This window comes from Tarenaya hassleriana, unplaced genomic scaffold (genome assembly GCF_000463585.1).
Source record: "Tarenaya hassleriana unplaced genomic scaffold, ASM46358v1 Cleome9, whole genome shotgun sequence".
NCBI lineage: Eukaryota > Viridiplantae > Streptophyta > Magnoliopsida > Brassicales > Cleomaceae > Tarenaya > Tarenaya hassleriana.
Genome location: NW_010971389.1, coordinates 3,124,128 through 3,143,872, shown reverse-complemented (window position 1 = coordinate 3,143,872; position 19,745 = coordinate 3,124,128). Strand labels below are relative to the sequence as shown.

The window sequence follows — 19,745 nt, the reverse complement described above, 5'->3', positions numbered from 1 at the left end:
ACAACTTATTAGAAATACAAGACAGCCAATCCGAAATGTCACGAAATCCCCCGCGCTTCAGGAATGCCCTCAGCGACGAGGAACATGTACTAGGGCGTATATGCAACTTGTTCAGATCATAGATTGAGATAAGAGGAAATTCTTTTCGAAGTATCAATGAACAGGGCCTGTGAATAGAATAGAATGGAGGATTAACCAGAAAAAACAAGAACAAAATGTTTCTCAAGCAGAAAATATCCTTTTTCCAAATTTAATATTACAGACAAAAAAGCAAGCAGATAATTTGAAGACAATCCTACAGCTGTTGAAGGCTCAAAATTGTTGTATAATGTATAGTAGAAATTTCAAGGTGTATGTATATGACAGATAATTTACTCTCAAAAGTTCAACATGGTTGTAATGCTAGAAATTATGAGGCAGATGCATAATCATGAACTGATCACATTCACATCACAGTGGAGATTGCATAAACCTTTTTTTTTTCTTGTAACAGATTGAAGAACTACTTAGGAGAAGGCTACGGAGATTCCTGGCAGAAAGAATAGAATAAAGTGCACAAAGTCAACCATAGATTCTCTCTCACTTCTATGATCATTTCTACGCTGTCCATTCAGTAAAAGCAAAGCAATTTATTGCTTTGCAATTGGCAAAAATTAAGATGGAGAATCTCTCACCAGGTGAGCAACTGCGTTTAAATGTTCAGGAAAGGTCTTCAATAGCTTCTGCTTTGTGGGTTCATAAACTCCAACAAATAAAGCTGAAGCCCTGCAAAGAACATTATTAAAACAACATCGGCAATCAAAGTAACACATGGAGACCAAGGGAACAGTTTTGTCAATATCATATATTCTATTGTGGACTGCCAATTGTGACTTGTACTACAGAACCTAACAATCTACTAAGATAGCCATTTACTACTCATAAGCCATCGCTCAAGTTAACTGGCCAAAAAGATGGTGGAATTAGGGTGCCCGAACAAGATGAAAGCGGTCGTGCTGTAAGCCACAAGCAGACTTACGGTAAGACACCAGCAATATTTCCAGCTAATCCTGAATAGAGACCCTTCAAAACTATTTTTCCTCCTCCACGAGCTGCCTACATTATAAATTTAAAAAAAAAATTAGGAACTCGGATTAATCTTTCTAGGAGGAACCTGTCACCAATCCGAAACTTTAGGACCAATTATAGAAGGTCATTCTTAGCTACTTCCAAAAAAAACTAAAAAAAAAAGGCGTAGATTTGACCTGCCTGAAGTCTTGTCTTTATTGTATCGATCGGGTATAAGGCTGTTTCAACGACAACTCCAGCTGTACCTCCTGCTATAACACCCTCTGAAAAAGAATTATCAACAGGGGCAAACATAAGAAATCCATGACGTTGCCCTTTCATGAAAACACAGAACTCTGAATTCCGAACATTAAAAGAAAACACCACCCACTCTTCGCAGCAGAGTGGTGAACACTATCTAGAGACCACATTGTACATTTTATTAACTAGATGTTTTCCTTTGAAAGACTGAGAAGTATGCGAGACATGTTACAGTTGCAAAGAAAAACCCGTCAGAGGAATATATGTTCACACATACCAAACAAAATGCGGAAGAAATCAAAAGGCTTTTCTTCTTGCATATTGACTGAAGCAAAACCTTTGCTTGTCTTTAGCTGCGAGTTCTGCACCACCCTATTTGGAATATCTGCAAATTCAAAACAAGCATGAACACAAAAGGAGCGATACACAAATCATAGAACATGGGCAAACACCACAGTCATCGTACCCAATTGTTTATAACTTTAGAAAGCAACAGATAAAGCCAAATCATAAAACGATATCATTCGCTCGGACTCTGATAACACATTCTCCTGCTTCTGACCAAGAACAATAAAAAAAGTACATGCTATTTCCTAATCTTATAAGATTGTACAAATACATGAAAAGCCATAGCCGAAGATGTGCTATTCTTACTTAACATGATGTGAATTCGAAGTATAATAACACGATACAAATCAACACTTACCTGAAACGCAACCATGAAGAATTCATATATCAAATTAAACCCGGTTCAGCCCAAAGCAAAGGCATAACAGACCAAACCAAGACAGGACAAATTACCGGAAGAACCAGCTGAAGAGCTCTTCGCATCAACAGAAAGCGTAAGAGGAGCCATTAGAAGTCCCCTACCTGTTTCACGCGCAAGAAGTTTCATTTCTTTCACCGAGGACCGACAATTTCAAATCGAATTCATGAAATCCAGACGAGAAACGCACCATTCAACAAGTGGAGTACATACACTACACATCTATGTGCAAGTACATATGCAGAATACAAAGAAATGTGTATGAACACAGTAATAAACACATAAGATTACGCAGAAGGGAGAAAGAGTACCGGAGCAGAGGAAAGGATAGGAAGTGAGAGTTCACGTTCTTCGGGTCTTCAGCGGCTTCACAGGTGGAAGGACGGAAGCATTTAATTTATTTAAGATTGGGCCTTAATGGGCTTTATTTGGGCCCAACTGTTAGTTAATAGGCCTACATATATTAAACTAATAGGCTTCAGCATAAATAGCCCAATTGTTTTGGACATCATTTTGTTGCATTTGAACAAAAGCATCGTCACGTTCATTCATTAGATCTCTTGGAGACAGTGACTCTAAGGCCATTCTTTATGCGAAGGATAACAGAGACAAGTGATTCCACCTCTTGACCTTCGATGACATGAATATCATAGTTTCGTATAATCTCTACGATCACCGTTTTCAACTGAGTGAACGCCATTTCCTTCCCCAAGCAAGTTCTCGGGCCGGCATTAAACGACAAGAACTTGTAAGAAGGTTCGTGTTTCAATCCTCCACTGTCTGAAATCCATCTCTCCGGTTTGAAATCTGGCGCGTCTTCCCCCCATATCGCTTTCATCCTCCCCATCGCGTAAATTATTATCAATATCGTTGCGTTTGGACCGACTTTGTGGCCGCTCGGTAGCACGTCCGGTCTGATTGGAGACTTGCGTTCGAATGGAATTGGAGGGTATAGCCTTAGTGTCTCGCACAATGCCCCGTGTAGATACACTAACTTCTTCAAGTCCTTGGGATCGAATGACAATTCGTCGTCGTCGTCGTCGTCACGACTTTCGATTCTTGGCAATACTGTTTTGATTTCTTGGCGAATCTTGGTTATGGCCTCGGGGTTTGCCGAGAGAAGCCAGAAGAACCGAGTCAGAGCAGAGCCTACACCCATCCCAGCAATCATAAACGTCAAGAGGGTGTCTCTTTGGAATTTATCATCGTATGGGTCGAAGGTCCCGTACTTGGCCGCGTCCAAGTTCATGTAAGATGTCAGCAAATCCATAGCTTCTCCATTGGAGTGAAGCCCTAATCTTGTCTCCTCTCTTTTAGCAGCTACGTACTCTTCACAGATACGATCGAAAGTGGCATGAGCTCTTCTCATCTTCTTCTCCACTCCGAATCCAATCCGTTTTTGGAGCTTCCACAAGATTCTCGGCTTAACATGCCTATACACAATCGCCTCCACGGCATCATTGAGAGCCGCATAAAACTCGACCTCGGGCATTTCAACGGAGAGATTCGAAGGGTCGTACCCCGTTATCGTAATACATGTGGTGTCGAACACGTATCTCTCGAGCACATCTTGCAAATCCACGACCATGTTTTCCTTTGCGACGTGATCAAGAAAAGGTATAAGCCCCTTCTTCACCTTCTTTACGTTGGCAATGATCGAGAACCTTTTAAACCCTTCATGGCTGAAAATTGCTAGAGTCGACTTCCTCAGATTCTCCCATAACTCTCCGTCCACGTTTATAATCCCGTCGCCAATCACATCGAAGATCTCCTTGAAATCGTCTCCTTTCGGGTAATTGCCGAAGTTTGAACTCATTACGTGGTGAATATTGGCAGGATCGACGGTGGCCAGCACGTCCATTCCCATGAACCAAGGGCCCTTGAAAGGAAATGTCATGTTGGATTTCTCAAGAACATCGACCGCCAAATCGTAAAATCGATCGAACGCTACGAGAAGACCCGGAAGCATCCCTAGAAACGGCAGGTTCCTCGGGAAGCATTCATGGGGTTTCTTGTTTATGAAGAAATAAAAGGCGAGAAGGCTAATGAATGCTATGGAGATTTCAAGAAAGGCAATGGAAGCCATTAGAAGATAAGGTTTTAGTCGGGTTCGTGATAGACACGATGGGCTTTAATCATTTATATGCGATTCAGACACACGGGGCTTGCTTGTAGTTTGATCCACTCTATTATGTATTATTAGTTATCAAACTTTAAAAACAAACGAACCGTAACTTGCATGTCTCATGCATCTATTTGTCTAATCTTTTAATTGAATTATTTCTTGTAATCATAAAAAAAAAAATTGATCAATTTCGACTCAACAAATCTCCAATCGAACCAGTTAGAGTCAACCCATGTGGTGGTGTGGTGCATTTAAGTAGCCAGAGAAGATAATTGCCTTCCAGTTAACCCGGGTCGTACACGTAACGAAATGGAAGGGGATCGTTTATTATTATATCGGGGAATTTTTAAAAAAATATTTTAGATAAACACATAACAGTCAAATAAATTAAAAATTAAATGATTAAATATTTTAGATTGTGAATAAAAATCATTTAGTTTCACGTTATTGAAAATTAAATTAAATAAAATTATTATTAATTTGGAATCACTTGGATGACAGCTAATATATATATATATAGTATTTCTAGGTCGCATACGTTTACATTTCCTTTTTTTTCACGTAATCTCTCTATATGTTTGTATTTTAAAGTACATTTCATAAATGAAAACAAATACATTATTTCCCTTTAGCTTTGGTTTCCAACGCATTGCTTAGGTTACTCGGAAGATGAAGGACTTGAATAATATGAGAACTAAGATATAAACCATGCATGTCTGTTGTATTTGATTTGCTTGATTAAACGTTGCATTGCATTTGAATAGATTGCCAAGATATTGTTCATAGGTGATTACTTCAAGAAATAATTTAATGGGGCCTATTAAAGCATTAGCGGGCTTAGGTAAGATATTAATGGGCCTCAATACGAATAGCCCAACTTTTTTTCTTTTGCTCTCGTTATATATCTTGTAAGGTATTATGCTTTGATACGCATGTAAATCTCCTTTCACTTCAAATGGAATAACAAAACGACGAACGAGGGTCTTGAAAGAATTTTACATTGAAAAATAAAAATGAAAAAGTCACGCATAAACACATTAAAATTCATTTAATATGAAAAATAAATGATAAAAGATTTTTGGATGTCGAAGCAGAAAATATCTTGCGAGTTAGATATGATTGTTGTAGGCTGTCCAATCGAAATTAGTTGGCAATGGCTTCTTGCACGTGATTTGCAATATTTTCAATGATCATGTTTTTCATACACAATCGCATGGATCAAACAAATACACTGGAAAGGCAAAAGCGCCGTGATAAATGTTTGGTATCGATTATAAATAAGTGACAAGTAGAAAACATTTGAAAGAAAGAAACACATTTAGACTTTGCAAAGTGCCCCAATAATATAGTCTATTAATTTTGATTTAATATTATGTGCGTATTTGTTCAATGAATGTTCGAGATTCTTGGGTTGTGGTGACATTGAATGTTCACATTCATATTCTTTTGAAATTCCTACAGTTAAATTTATATCATCACACAGCAGCAGCAAGGCCGTTTCGAAAACTCCTATTCAACCTCTGCCGTTAAACATGATACATGGTAATTATCCGACAGCACTAGTTACCGTCTGCTCTCATAATTACCAGCTCTTCCATCAAATGGAAGAATGCGTCATTATGCAGATTGGAGTGTTGAAAAAACGAACAGTATGAACAAAAAGAAGAAGAAGCAAACCCATTTGGCTGCGACCACTTTTGGATCCTGGTGCGTTTATTAAAGGATCAGTTGCCTTCTGTCTGAGACTGAGAGACAACATCACAAAAACGAATCAAATGTTCAGTTCAGACTAAACCTCATATGAAGTTACGGATGTCCAGTGACTTCACGTCCGGCATAGCCTCGTCCTGGAACTCCTCCCTGAATTTTTTTTGTTATTTTACAACGGAAGAGGTTAACATATGACAAACGTGTACGAGGAAATTTTCCAACTATGTGGAATGACTTTGAGTTGATTAATTTAAAACGAACCCAAGTGTGGATTCAAGGCAGAGAAGGACAGGAAGCAACTTACTTCTTTTTCTGAGCTTCCATGGCTTCAACGGCATCACTCTTCAGCTCCTCCAACTGTGCTTTGGCAATTTTGAGTTCCAACTCTTCCTCATATTTGGGAAGATCTTCCCTTCGGATTCCAATCCTGTGTCCAGATGGGATGCGGAAAATGTTACTCAAAGAGCAAGCTTTGGACAGACACCGATGATAATGGTTCAATCATTTCTAATCAAAAGCCAACCATTGAGCAACATTTTTTTTTAGCAAAGGCAGCCAAAGCGAGAGCCAAAACATTTTTTTAGCAAAATATGAAACCATCTTATGGGCCATAGGGATCTTGCAGTTCATAATCCTACAACAATAAAGTAACCTATCGAACTAAATATGTAACCATCATCTTATGGGGCCATAGTAAATGCTTACTTCTTGTTGATTTTGTCAAATTCTGTCATTAAAAGAGCCATTCCTTTCTTGTCGTCTCTCAAAAGAGGCTTCTTTATTTCCTTTTCAACTTTGTCGAGAGCCTCAAACATCATAGCCTCGGCACCAAGCTCATCAGAAAGGCCCCTCCTATAGAAATTATACCACAAAAAGAAAGTGACTACAATGACATGAAAATATAACCAAAATTACAAATATTTTGTTTCTTCAACGATAGAATTTGATGTATTACAGGACCATTGACATGGTATTTCTAAAATAGTAGAGAGGATTTATTTTACTGCCAGGTGTGGTTAGACTAAATATAAGAGAAACTTCAGTTCAGTGGCAACAAAAAACTTTTAAAACCGCGAGTCAGATAAATTCAAAGTCCAACACCCACCTCTGGCGAATTTCCTGCAACTTCAATAAGTATTCACGGGCATCTGGAATCTCCTTAGTCTCAGTCTCGATATCGAACTGAATCCGTTGAGATTCTGAGAACGTCTCTGCCCTACATACCATGAAAAGGCATAATAAGCAACCTAGTCAACCTAAGTAAAATAATACCCTTACATCAACGCAGTTAATGGGAAACTGAAAAGGAAACCAAGAATAAAATGCATGCCATGACAGAACAAAACAAACAATTAAAGCTGAACAACAGCAAGAATCCTACTTTTGTCTTATTGTCCTCATGACATTCGCATACTGTCGTACAGCAGCTGGATCATCTGGATCAATGGTGATCTTTTCTTTACGAAGAATATCAACTGCAGCCAAAAATTTGGTCTTGATCTCCATGAAGACTTCCTTCAACATCTCTATTAAGCATGTACAAAATCTTCATTAGTACATGTAAAACACAGCAATCTAAGATCACTATGAACACCTAAAAGATATTATAGGAAAATGAACCAAAATACATCACTCAGAGGAGCAAGCGAATAACAAGGATTTTCCAATAGAAGAAAGTGAGAGATAATCCACCTCTTCCCATGGATAGAGCCTCGGTCAGATAAATCACCACCGGACTTTTTTTTAATAACTATCTTGCAATGGATTATTGGATCATTTTCTCTACGGAATTCACATTCAATAAACGACTGAACTATCTTGCATGGACAGAAGCATGTAGAGTTAAACATACGAAAACAGACAATGCCAAAACAGCGTGCAGGCATGAGTACTCAATTCAGACACTGAACATGCAAGGAAAATCAGTTGCATCAAGTACAGATAAATATAAACTAAAGAACAAACATAATGTTCTATACGAATCAATTATTCCAGTTTATCCGCCTACCGTCTCCTTTAAATGTAGGGCGAGCAGCTTCCTTGGCGAAGGAGCGGACAGGAATAGCATGATGCTGTTGCAAGGCGACCAGACTACCATGGACCTGCATAATTGTTAATAGTATAATACAAAGCTGAAGATGAGCATAAGCATAACAAAAGAACAGACACCAATTGATACCGAACACTGACCATAGAACGGATAGACTTTGACGTTTACCAAACATTAACCTGGAATACTGCTCATCATCTAATTAGAAATAATCTTTTTCACCGTTAACAAGCGTAATTTGGCAGCTCAGAATGAACAAAAATCTCAGGATCAAAAAACCCTCAACAACAAATCAGCAGTCTTAAGGCGCCATACAATAGAAGATATCACCCAATTTGTCCCGCAAAACTCTACGATCGACATTGCATACGGGTTAGCTAAAAATCAGCATTTGAGACGCATAACTCGGAAATGCTAAACACCCGCTGACTAAATTCGTCCATTTCCCAAAGATCCATCAGTTCACTCCCATCGTCACTTAATCGCAATGATCAGAGAACCAAAACGAATCGAACAGATGCAGGAAGTGAAACACGAGAAATCGAATAGGAGAGGGAGGGGGAGGGGGAGGGGGAGGGAGGTAGGGCCCAAATAACGATATCGCGAAACGATGACGAATAAGTTGAATGAATCTAAGGCAACAAACCTGCTTCGATCTAGAGAGGAAACGAGAAGCGAGCGCCATTTTCTTTATCCGAGAAGCGAGCGCCATTTTCTTTTATCAATTGTCCATATTACCCTTAGAAAAAGATAAAAGACTTTTATAACCTTAATGAAATGTGCCCTAAAAACGTGTGCGACAACCTCCTCTTTCGACAGAACCTGTAAATTTTAGGGTTTTTTACAGAGAGAAAAAAAGAGATGGAGAGTTAGAGAAATTTCGGTAACAGATTCAACAACAACATAATTCCGGTAAGAGTAACGAAGAGAGAGTTCTGTTTCACCTTCAACAAACAGAAAAACAGAGATGTCATCGTCGAGTATTAACAGTTCTTCTTCGGAGAACTCAAGCCAGAGTGGGTCATGTTCCTCTTCACCAGCTGAAAAAGAAGGGTTGAAGAGTTCAAAGAGAGCGACTTCACCTTTGACAACACCTGTAAGAACTTTCAATTTGTATAAGCATTTATAATTAGGTTTTAGATATTTAGGAATTTGTTATATATTCAACGAAAGGGAAAATAATTCAACAAACAATGAAATGATTCCAAATGAGGCAGAAATTGGTGTAATTAGAGGATTTGACTGGATTGTAAAGTGGTTGTAAATAAAAGTTGCAAGTGGTTGTAAATAAAAGTTGCAAATTGATTATCCCTTATAAAGTAGTCAGTGAACTTGTTATAAAAATTAGAATTGAATCAGTCAGTTAACTTGTTATAAGAATTGGAATTTAATCTATTTTTATATATGCAACTGAATTGATTTATTTTATTACAGATTGATGATGATGCACCCAAACCAAAATTCTTTTTTAAGTTTGATGACATGAACAAAATATCGGTCAAGGTATCTTCGAAGTGTTTCCATATAGATGCCGTAAACTTTCTTGAAAAATATATGACCAATGAAGAGATTGTATTTTTCACAAAAGAATCCCAATTAAGACATATTTTCCATATGCCGAGAAATCAGACTTTGAAGATGAGTTTAATGGTGGCATTGATAAACCGATCAGTAAGGACGACTAAAGAAAAGGAGTTGTGGTTTGTTATTAATGGAGTTCCGATTCGGTATTCCTTGTGGGAGCATGCTATTTTGTCGGGCTTAAAATGTTCGGAATTGTCTGAAAATTGGGAAGCAATTGGAGGGCCTGAGTTTTACATAAAACACTTTGGCGAGCACAGATCCGAGAAGGTTTTGAGCACGTTGTCTCCCTCTCCATGCTGTTATGTATGCCACTTTGCATCTATAAGCTTTGCCCACCAAGCGCATTAACCTTTTTGCACTTGGAAGATCAATTTGACCCGCATAATGTCTTCTTAAATAAGAGACAACCATATCTACAGTTCCATTGCTTGTTTTAGTTTCATTTTCTTCTTGTAACAACGGCGAGCAAGTATGAACATTAACATGCTTCTTCACTATATAACAATCAGATTTCTTTTTTCTACTTGCTCTCAATCTCCACAAGCAACCTTTTCTTCGGAATGCACATCTTGCTTCCCATAAATATCGGTCCGACTTATATACATAGTATTTAAAACATGCATCATGTGAAGCTTTCTCAACCTTCATCTTTATCTCAACCTTATCCACGAACTCTTTACCCACTGTAAAGCGCAATCTGTCTTCGAATGAAAATCCTTCGTTCATAGCCGCAACTGCATTATCTAACTCAATCACAACTAGATTATCTATATCTGTTGCAACTGCATGATCTAATTGAGTCCCAACTGGATTATCTATCTCTGCTGTAATTGCATTATATAACTCATTCATCACCGCATGTTGTTCTTCATCTTCTCCATCTTGCAAAATCTCGTTCTCTACAACTTCCACCACACAACCCACAACAGAACTACATAGTTCGTTTTCTTTTCTTCCTTCCCTACCATTCGTCTCAACTTCGACTTCAACTCTGAGATCATCTACATTCACAGTCATATGAGATTCAATATGCTTACCATTATTTTCTCCGTTCAATCCATCATTATCTGTCAACTCTACATACAACCATCCTCGGCGTCCATTACTTTTGCTGAACATAAATGATTTTACGCCCATATCATCCAATATGTATTCTGGTTGTTTTCCATCGAAAACCATTGGTACGAAGCTTAACTTTGGCGTTCCCAAATCTATGTTAAGCTGTCCACGTATAGCTTGAGTGAGCTCTTCATATGTAATTTTGCTTGCTTTATTACAAACGCAAATAGTCTTTCTTTTATCTCCTTTCCATTCAAATAGATCATCATCATTTTTTTTCTCCCAAACACCATCATATCGGATAGAAATAGGTGTATAACAATCTTCCGCAATATCTTCAATCCTGTCCAAAATGTAACACAATCTGAGAGTGAAAAATCCAGACCATTACGACTTATTCTTACGACCATATTCTTACTTTATTGTTACAACTATATAACGATGTTATATTTACGACTATATGTTTATATATACGACCAACATTTATCCTTTCTTTAATAATCGTCGTGAAACAGATGAAATCCAACAAATACAACCATAATAAGCTCCCTAAAACCCCATAAACACAAATTTTGCTGTAAAATTATCATTATCCATCATCAATATAGAAACCCTAAAATAAAATAAAAAAGTCATAACAATGGTTGAAAATCAATGGGTTTTATTTCCATTGTAACTTACCCGTCCATTTTGCTTCCAGATATTCAAAATATTAAACGCATATACATGTGACTTGAGATTGATAAAATAGTGACGATGATGAAAAAGAAATCGTCGAAGGATGAGTGAATGGGTGAAGAATTTCAAAAATGAACTGTAATAAAGGTTTTAATTTTACTGATTATTAAAATCTCACTTTTTTGGGAAGGAAGGGCAATACAGTCTTTTCATTTATAAGGATATTTTAGACAATTTACTAAAAAGAAGTGTACCAGCTGAAAGAAAATTATGTTCCGTTTTTTTAGGTGTACCCTTGTTATCCATGCGACACGAAAAGGGCATTTGAGCAATTGACCCAAATTAGGGTTCGTTCGTGCAAAGTTGAGATCTCTATCTGAGCGACCCAGCGCTAGCAGTATCAAGAGGTCCGCTGAATATTAACCTCTGCACCATTAATCAACGGCTGAGATTGTTCGATCGTGTCCCTTTGACCCATCTAACGTATCCCAGTCGCCGTATAAATATTTTTTTCTGCTTATAAAAATATTCAGCATATGTTGTCTTTCCCGTGTTATTGTGTCTATAGTGAACACGAGTCGATGTAACAAAACTTTGTAAAAACAAAGACGGAAGAGGGATTATGTCTTCATTGTCTTGTATGTATTAGACATGATGCCTTGCCTCCGGCCCGGGCTTTATGTGTTTGGGTTGGACCTAGCTAAATAAGATATTAATCAGCTAGAAATCTTTGTTTCATTTTATATATGGGCCTATATAGTTTTTGTCAATATCATCTCGTGCCCGAATTTATGGACATACTCCTTTTGTTCCGTTGATTTTAATCTGATACTTTTTCCAGATGCAATTGTAACGCTTATAAATCTTGAAAACTATAATTTAAACTCATAAAAAGAATATATACATTGGGATTGGAAGTCACGGCATCAGCCATTTGATTCTGTTACGAAATAATTGATGAGCTTATCGTCACTTTCCTCGGGCCTCGATATATATTAATATATATATATCCTCTTATTTTCATGCGTGAAATTATAATAATATATCAATATATCCAGATCAGAATATACACCCAATAAAATATATAGGAACCAAATCGAGGTCCTTTTATTTTTCGTATTATTCATAAAATCGTACCCAACTTTAATCGTAGTATTTGATATTTGAATATATTTTATACGTACATAAATATTTCAATATATATATGTCGAATAGTACATATATATATCTATATATATTACATACTAAAACGGACCGCGGCTGAAAATCTTTAAGAGTAAATAACGGGGTGCCATAAAGTCTTCCGTTATCAATCAAAGGGCATTATTTAGTAATATCTTCCATAATAACTACTACGTCTATATATATATATTGAGCAATAAAACAACACTGAGCTTTCTCACGGACATACACTACACAGTAACCCAACCTTGTCCCAAATGGCTTTGATAGGCTTTCTTGAAGTATCCGCAGCATTCATTTCCTTCCTCATATTCCGTTTATTGCTCAACAAGAAAACTCACCACGCATTGCTCACGGACTGGCCGTTTCTCGGCATGCTTCCTGGTCTGCTCGTCGAGATCCCTCGTCTTTACGACTGGAGCGTCGACGTTCTTGAAGCCACGGCCATGACTCTTCTTTTCAAAGGGCCTTTGTTCTCTGGGACAGACTTGTTATTCACTTCTGATCCTGCGAATATTCGCCACGTGCTGAGTTCAAACTTCGCTAATTACCCTAAAGGACCCGAGTTCAAGAAGATATTCGACGTTTTGGGAGATGGGATATTCAATTCGGACTTTGAGTTGTGGAAGAATCTGAGGAGATCGGCTCACTCTTTGCTGAGCCGTCAAGATTTCCAAAAGTTTACTCTGAGTTCCAGCGAAAGCGTGGTGAAGAATGGGCTCTTACCTCTTCTTGATCAAGCCGCCGAGAAAAATATAGTCGTAGACTTGCAAGATGTGTTCCAGAGATACACGTTCGATACAACCCTAATTTTGGCAACTGGGCACGATCCCAAGAGTCTATCCATCGAGATGCCACGTGTTGAGTTTGGTAACGCTGTGGAGGACGCCGGGGAAGTGGTTTTATACAGACATTTAAAGCCGATAATCCTGTGGAAGTTGCAGCACTGGTTAGGGTTTGGAGTAGAGAAGAAGATGAGGAATGCTATCACCGTTGCTAATCGGGAATGCATGAATCATATCCGTGCGAAAAGGGAGGAAAAAAGCCGGGGAATTCACTCGGAAGGAGAAGCAATGGACTTGTTGTCGTATTACATGGAGATAGATACAACCCAATACGACCTGTTAAACCCTAGCGATGATAAATTTCTCAGGGACACCATTCTGTCATTCATGGTTGCTGGGAGAGACACCACAAGCTCTGGTCTCACATGGTTCTTCTGGCTTCTCTCAAGAAACCCTAAAGCAATGGCAAAGGTCCGACAAGAGATCAGTACAATACTTCCAAGACCCATAAGCCAATTAGACAAGGACAGGTCATTCAACGCATCTGATTTGAACAATCTAGTGTATCTACATGGCGCAGTTTGCGAAACCCTAAGGCTGTATCCACCAGTTCCGTTCCAGCACAAGTCCCCTGCAAAAGCAGATGTCCTTCCAAGCGGCCACAGAGTTGAAGCCAACTCAAAGATTGTGTTATCTTACTACGCGTTGGGGAGAATGAGATCAGTATGGGGTGACGACGCGTCGGATTTCAAACCCGAGAGATGGATTTCAGACAGCGGAGGGTCGAGACACGAGCCTTCTTTCAAGTTCGCAGCGTTTAACGCCGGTCCAAGAACTTGCTTAGGTAAGCAAGTTGCCCTAATGCAGATGAAGGTAGCTGCTTTGGAAATACTCGAGAACTTTGACATTACAGCCATTGAAGGGCAAAAAGTAGAGTTAGTTCCCTCTGTTATTCTTCGTATGAAGCATGGTTTTAAAGCCGTGATGACTAAGAGACGTAAAACCTAAAAGCACGCGCTACAGAGGGGCGTGGACGTGTAGACAAACAACCTTGGGCCGAAATCCCTGGCCCATCTAGAACTTGTCGGCCTAGATTTATACTTTTGTATATTCCTTTTTAAAAAGCCTATAAAATAGTTGATGAAAAATGGATATTGATCCACACAAAATAAGCCTCGAATATGTATCAATTGTTACATGTTTGTTTATCTTTTTTTTTTTATAATCCGGAAGTTCACCGGGCCTTTGGTCCGACTACATCTCTCAGAGGACCGGAGAAATCCAGGTGAATGCCTCTCTCCACGCTTGGGTTTGAATCCAGAGTGAGAGCATGCTTTGCATGTTCTCTCACCACTAGACCACATAAACTTGGGTTCATTGTTACATGTTTCGTAATCATCTATAAACATTTATAAGCATCAACGCATTTTCATCATACAAAATTTATTAATTTATGATACCACCTCCCACAAACAAACCAACACATTCACCCTAACAACTACATGTACATGTACATTTACATATCATTTCGTGGTAACGTCTAGATTATGACGACGACTGAGGGATATATACGCTAATGATCATACAATATATATACACACGCAACGAAAACATGTATAGATCTATATTCACAGGCATGTATGATCATTGGTCATGGAGCAGAGCGAGAGAGATTGGAGTTGTTCTGAAAGCACCAACCATTTCGAGACATGAACTCGATCTCGTCAGGCTCGCAGTACACCACGGAAGGGCTTCCATGGTTGTGTTTTCCTTCGTACGTTGTCAGGACATAATCCGGATCTCCAATATCTCTTTCTATCTTCTTCTTCACTACGCAATTTGGGTTCGAACACCTGTGATAATGCCTGTCGAAATCGATATTTTCTTCTTTTTTTTTATATATTTTCGCAGCAAGCAAACTATATGCATTTGACAGTAAAAATAGGTCCGTACTTGGACCCCCAACATTTCCGTTTAATTATTGTATAGGATAATTATAAACATCAAAGTCTGTCCACTTGCATAATAGTTAAGGTGTCCAACACCCACGACAGATATTACTTATGTTACAACTTGCGACAAGTGGACATATTTAGAAGATATGAATACATTTTCTTTATGTGAAAATAATTACATGTTGACCACCTTCTAAAAGACTGTAGATCTACGTACGTTCAATCACAACTAGATTATCTATATCTGTTGCAACTGCATGATCTAATTGAGTCCCAACTGGATTATCTATCTCTGCTGTAATTGCATTATATAACTCATTCATCACCGCATGTTGTTCTTCATCTTCTCCATCTTGCAAAATCTCGTTCTCTACAACTTCCACCACACAACCCACAACAGAACTACATAGTTCGTTTTCTTTTCTTCCTTCCCTACCATTCGTCTCAACTTCGACTTCAACTCTGAGATCATCTACATTCACAGTCATATGAGATTCAATATGCTTACCATTATTTTCTCCGTTCAATCCATCATTATCTGTCAACTCTACATACAACCATCCTCGGCGTCCATTACTTTTGCTGAACATAAATGATTTTACGCCCATATCATCCAATATGTATTCTGGTTGTTTTCCATCGAAAACCATTGGTACGAAGCTTAACTTTGGCGTTCCCAAATCTATGTTAAGCTGTCCACGTATAGCTTGAGTGAGCTCTTCATATGTAATTTTGCTTGCTTTATTACAAACGCAAATAGTCTTTCTTTTATCTCCTTTCCATTCAAATAGATCATCATCATTTTTTTTCTCCCAAACACCATCATATATATATATATATATATATATATATATATATGCATAAATTTATCTATATATATAAATTTATCCTATAAGATAAGTTTATATATGTAATCACTGTGGTTATGGAAAACATTAAGTTATCATTAATTTGAACCGTGGTCTTATGAGGATACGCTAGAATCTATGGCGTCCAATATAAGACAGCATAGTTACATTTTTTAATTAAGCGAACACAGAGACACATGCAAGTTATTGAACAAAATCCAAATTAAGTTAAGTATGTACAAGTAGTACTATGTAAAAGCAAATTGGTCCCTTGTGAGACACAAAAGGCTAAAGAGTTTAATAACTTGCCTAAATTCCAAGTTGTCACACACACACACACACATATCATTATTAAACGATATTGAGTTAATTATATTATTATATATATATATATATATATATGTATGTATCCATATCTAAGGAACGATATTATGTCAAAGTCTGAGAGGTGCGTACCTCGGATAAGGGCTTCCCCTAATCGGTTTCTTGCCATATTTCCTCCATTTATACCCATCATCCAACATGTCTTCATCAATCGATTTCGTCCTGAACACGTGGATCGGCGCATTTCCCTGTCTCCTCTTCTTCCTCTCCTCTCTCTCTCCACTGAGACCATCGAGAAATTTTAGAACAAATCTCGGTTAGTAACATTCACCAACACGAACTACACATCTACACGAGTATAAATATATATGTACACGAGAGACTTGCATGTCATGGCTCACAAACGACGTAGCCACGCTTGTCGGTGGACTTGTGCCGTCGGGAGTGACTTTCTCCGACGAGTTTGCACTCCATGTGGATGAGGGTGAGCCCTCGCGGTTGCTTTCGTCGTCTTCCATCATCAGTAAAATATCCGAAACGCTGTAAAAATCGAGATGGAAGTCGAGTTCCGTGAAACTAGGGTTAGGGTTCGAAGGGAAGTTCATTTCTTAGAAGGGGATAGTGGTGGGACTTCGCAGCAAAAGCGGAGGAGAGCACGAAAATCGTTCAATGGGTACTGTTATATATAACAACAAAATCTAAGGAAATGACTACTTTCCCACGCAGATTCAAGGAAACTTCTTCATTTAATAAAACATCCATTTGCTAACGACATATGATTTTTATTTTATTTTATTTTTCATTTTAAAAGATCTTGAAAGGTAGAAAAAGTCGCTTTTCCACGCAACTCTTTCGATTTTAACCCTTTTTTTTAGATTCCTCCAATGAAATGCCGGGCTGATCCGGTATATCTTTGGTCCCTACAACATGCATATATTATGTATATATTAATGTTTTTAATGAACATTAGCACTACAAGAAACTTTATAAAAATATAAACCTTCTAACAAAAATGTACTAAAAGACAGAAAAATATAGGAAATCAATCCATCAACATCCTTTTTTATTGGGAAATATATCACTCATGGTCCATTTAATTGCATCTTTATGATAAAATATGCCATTAGACCTTTCCAACTATTATTAAATAATACGTATAGTTTTCAATTATATGTGACCGCCACTATGCAGTTCTCCCATATCTTGATGCATATTGGATCCCTTTTTTATTAAATATCTTTTATTGTATACTCTCTCGATACGTACGTAAGCAGATGACGTCATCTTTATGACGTAAGCATAACCAATCGACTCGCGCGCGGCGCGCTCTTAAATTAGTAGTTACTGATTTGTATTGGTAGGCGGAACCCGCCGTGGTCCGAGAGTGGGTCGATCCAGAGACGATCGTGACCGTCCACGTGGCAGAATATTTGCTTCCATACCGCATATTCTCCGGGCGCGTGCGAAAGAAATTCACACACCAAGCATATTATAGTTAAATTCGGTTTAGGTACGTTAACCACGGTTGAAAAATAATTTAAAATCTTACAAATGATTAAAAAACTTTAAAGCAGACCGAAATCTTGGAAAGGAGATTGCAATGAAGTTGCATGCGTATGAAAGGTGAGCAATATATATATATATATATATATATGTATATGTGAATAAAATATGTAGTCTTCTTTACCAATAATAATTATAATAATAACAACAACAATAATAATAAAGTATGTAGTATTGATCTTATGCCGAATATGCATGTTTATATGGAGGAATCCGCATCTCACGTCACGTGACATGTGCATGGACCGGTCGCTTGGACCAGCTTGACTTGGTCGTGCTTGAGACTTTGTCGCCAAATTGCAATTTTCTTATTCGCCCAGTGGTCTACCTTTGGTGTGTTAATGCCGTGACTTGTATTGTATGTATACTTGGTTTTTTAAAATGCATTTTTTTTTTTGGTAAAATTTTTAAATGTAATTTGTATGTGAATGACTGATTAGCTAACTATGTCAACCATACCATTAGCATGCGTTTAGATAAACTAGATGATAAATTAATGAATGTGCATTCTTTTTGTTAAATAACGCGTTTTAATTCCTCATTATAATCTATAAAGATTGCAGGATAATTATATATATATATATATATATATATATATTATGCTTAGCTATATTACCATTTAGGTAATTAATTTTCGGGTTACATAAATGCCATTGTCATATGTATTGGAGAAGTTTCAATCGGATTGTAATAAATATGATACGACGACGAGTATTTTTAAAATAAAATGGTGGCAATTAATTGCCCTTTTGATAATATATGTGAATGTGAAGGTCAAACTTTGTGATGAGGACAAGGAAATAGGCCAATAGAAGCGGCCACGACATTGAAAACGATGTAAAATTATATGATATTGAAAAGATTGATTAAAAAAACCATGCATGCTTCTATGCTAAGAAGTTGAACCCAACGCTTGATATTGACACACCAAACCTACAAATATAACGAGCCACGTTGAAAAAAATAATAATAAACTAGTGCTGGTTGCCTTTTTGGTATGCATGCACTTCAATTTGTACATCTGAAAAAAAAAATCATTTTGAAATGGGAAACAATTTAAATATAATATCTAAAATAAAATTATATAAAGCTAAATGCTTACCTTTGATTATTTAACTAACGCGCTGTTTTGTAAGAACTGATCGTTATTAGTCAATATAAAAGCCTAATGGTTATACAAACCATTTAAAAAAAATATGAAAAAAAAAACGGTTGAGAAACCAATAGCCTACCTATATATTTGGAAAACCAAAAATGCCCACAAGAACAAAAACAGTTTAGAAACCAGGCGATAGATGTGTGTATCCATGTCGGTTAGCTCGGTTATTGGGCTTCCAATGAAGCCCGCCCAATAACCACCACCATCATTATATTATTGTTATTTTTTTAACTTATTATTTTTATCATTATTATTATTGAAAATGATATAAATCCACGCGGGTTTAGTCAAATATCAGTACACCAATTTGACAATTTCCCACCTATCAATATGATTTCAAAATTTTCCATTTACCCCCATAAAATAAAAAAAATTCTAATTATCTATATTGATGGTGTCAACTAAACATCCCATTGCAGATTTGACTCAAACACATTATAAAATATGCGGCGTCACATGATATATCAACAAATCGGTTCCGTAGAATTTTTTTTCTCATTTTGTAGGGGTAAATAGGAAAATTTGAAATCAAGTGTGAAAAATTGTCAAATTAAAAATTGATGTATTAATATTACATATTTGGAATTTATTTTGTATCATTTTCTCTTGTTATTATTAAAAGTTACATCATATGTTTTGCCATTAAATT

General features: G+C 37.3%; 5 protein-coding genes across 7 annotated transcripts in view; 1 reads left to right on the top strand and 4 right to left on the bottom strand.

The window, feature by feature from the left end:
• LOC104804136 (S-adenosylmethionine carrier 1, chloroplastic/mitochondrial) overlaps positions 1–2,465 on the bottom strand; it is a 4,968-nt gene extending 2,503 nt beyond the window's left edge. Inside the window, exons 1-6 of one of the 2 annotated variants that reach the window (XM_010528317.2) lie at positions 2,386–2,465; positions 2,110–2,178; positions 1,586–1,693; positions 1,245–1,331; positions 1,019–1,091; positions 675–765 (exon numbers count right to left, since the gene is read on the bottom strand). In XM_010528317.2, the coding sequence (XP_010526619.1) occupies positions 675–765; positions 1,019–1,091; positions 1,245–1,331; positions 1,586–1,693; positions 2,110–2,164 (414 nt within the window). In that variant the 5' untranslated portion in view covers positions 2,165–2,178; positions 2,386–2,465. Of the gene's footprint in view, positions 1–674; positions 766–1,018; positions 1,092–1,244; positions 1,332–1,585; positions 1,694–2,109; positions 2,179–2,264; positions 2,365–2,385 lie in introns of those variants that run through there. The other variant, XM_010528318.1, reaches the window with a different exon arrangement.
• A 91-nt stretch (positions 2,466–2,556) lies between these two features.
• On the bottom strand, positions 2,557–4,165 carry LOC104804135 (alkane hydroxylase MAH1-like). The gene has a single exon (XM_010528316.2). It carries the CDS (start codon positions 4,158–4,160, stop codon positions 2,619–2,621), a length of 1,542 nt encoding a protein of 513 aa, XP_010526618.1. The 5' UTR covers positions 4,161–4,165; the 3' UTR covers positions 2,557–2,618.
• A 1,669-nt stretch (positions 4,166–5,834) lies between these two features.
• LOC104804134 (probable ATP synthase 24 kDa subunit, mitochondrial) lies at positions 5,835–8,648 on the bottom strand. Of its 2 annotated transcripts, none has more exons than XM_010528314.2 (7): positions 8,606–8,648; positions 7,918–8,011; positions 7,291–7,435; positions 7,015–7,125; positions 6,615–6,761; positions 6,214–6,336; positions 5,835–6,059 (listed from the first exon to the last, which is right to left on the bottom strand). In XM_010528314.2, the coding sequence occupies exons 1-7, from the start codon at positions 8,642–8,644 to the stop codon at positions 5,996–5,998; spliced, it is 723 nt and encodes a 240-aa protein (XP_010526616.1). In that variant the 5' UTR covers positions 8,645–8,648; the 3' UTR covers positions 5,835–5,995. The 2 variants fall into 2 exon arrangements, with proteins under 2 accessions (XP_010526616.1, XP_010526617.1); XM_010528315.2 differs by lacking the exon at positions 8,606–8,648 and adding an exon at positions 8,100–8,491.
• Positions 8,649–12,719: 4,071 nt separating this feature from the next.
• On the top strand, positions 12,720–14,255 carry LOC104804541 (alkane hydroxylase MAH1-like). The gene has a single exon (XM_019201345.1). The coding sequence runs from the start codon at positions 12,720–12,722 to the stop codon at positions 14,253–14,255; it is 1,536 nt and encodes a 511-aa protein (XP_019056890.1).
• Positions 14,256–14,696: 441 nt separating this feature from the next.
• LOC104804133 (probable WRKY transcription factor 59) lies at positions 14,697–17,024 on the bottom strand. Its single transcript, XM_010528313.1, has 3 exons — positions 16,762–17,024; positions 16,507–16,656; positions 14,697–15,112 (listed from the first exon to the last, which is right to left on the bottom strand). Exons 1-3 carry the CDS (start codon positions 16,977–16,979, stop codon positions 14,899–14,901), a joined length of 582 nt encoding a protein of 193 aa, XP_010526615.1. The 5' UTR covers positions 16,980–17,024; the 3' UTR covers positions 14,697–14,898.
• Between the last annotated feature and the right edge of the window lie 2,721 nt (positions 17,025–19,745).

Coding starts and splice junctions, on each gene's coding strand:
- LOC104804133 (XM_010528313.1), bottom strand. CDS start 16,979: ATGAACTTCCCTTCGAACCCTAACCCTAGTTTCACGGAACTCGACTTC. Junction 16,657..16,761: donor TCGTTTGTGAGCCATGACAT/GCAAGTCTCTCG, acceptor CGATGGTCTCAG/TGGAGAGAGAGAGGAGAGGA. Junction 15,113..16,506: donor AGGGGAAGCCCTTATCCGAG/GTACGCACCTCT, acceptor CGATTTCGACAG/GCATTATCACAGGTGTTCGA.
- LOC104804134 (XM_010528314.2), bottom strand. CDS start 8,644: ATGGCGCTCGCTTCTCGTTTCCTCTCTAGATCGAAGCAG. Junction 7,126..7,290: donor ATGAGGACAATAAGACAAAA/GTAGGATTCTTG, acceptor CATGGTATGTAG/GGCAGAGACGTTCTCAGAAT. Junction 6,762..7,014: donor TTGCAGGAAATTCGCCAGAG/GTGGGTGTTGGA, acceptor TAATTTCTATAG/GAGGGGCCTTTCTGATGAGC.
- LOC104804135 (XM_010528316.2), bottom strand. CDS start 4,160: ATGGCTTCCATTGCCTTTCTTGAAATCTCCATAGCATTCATTAGCCTT.
- LOC104804541 (XM_019201345.1), top strand. CDS start 12,720: ATGGCTTTGATAGGCTTTCTTGAAGTATCCGCAGCATTCATTTCCTTC.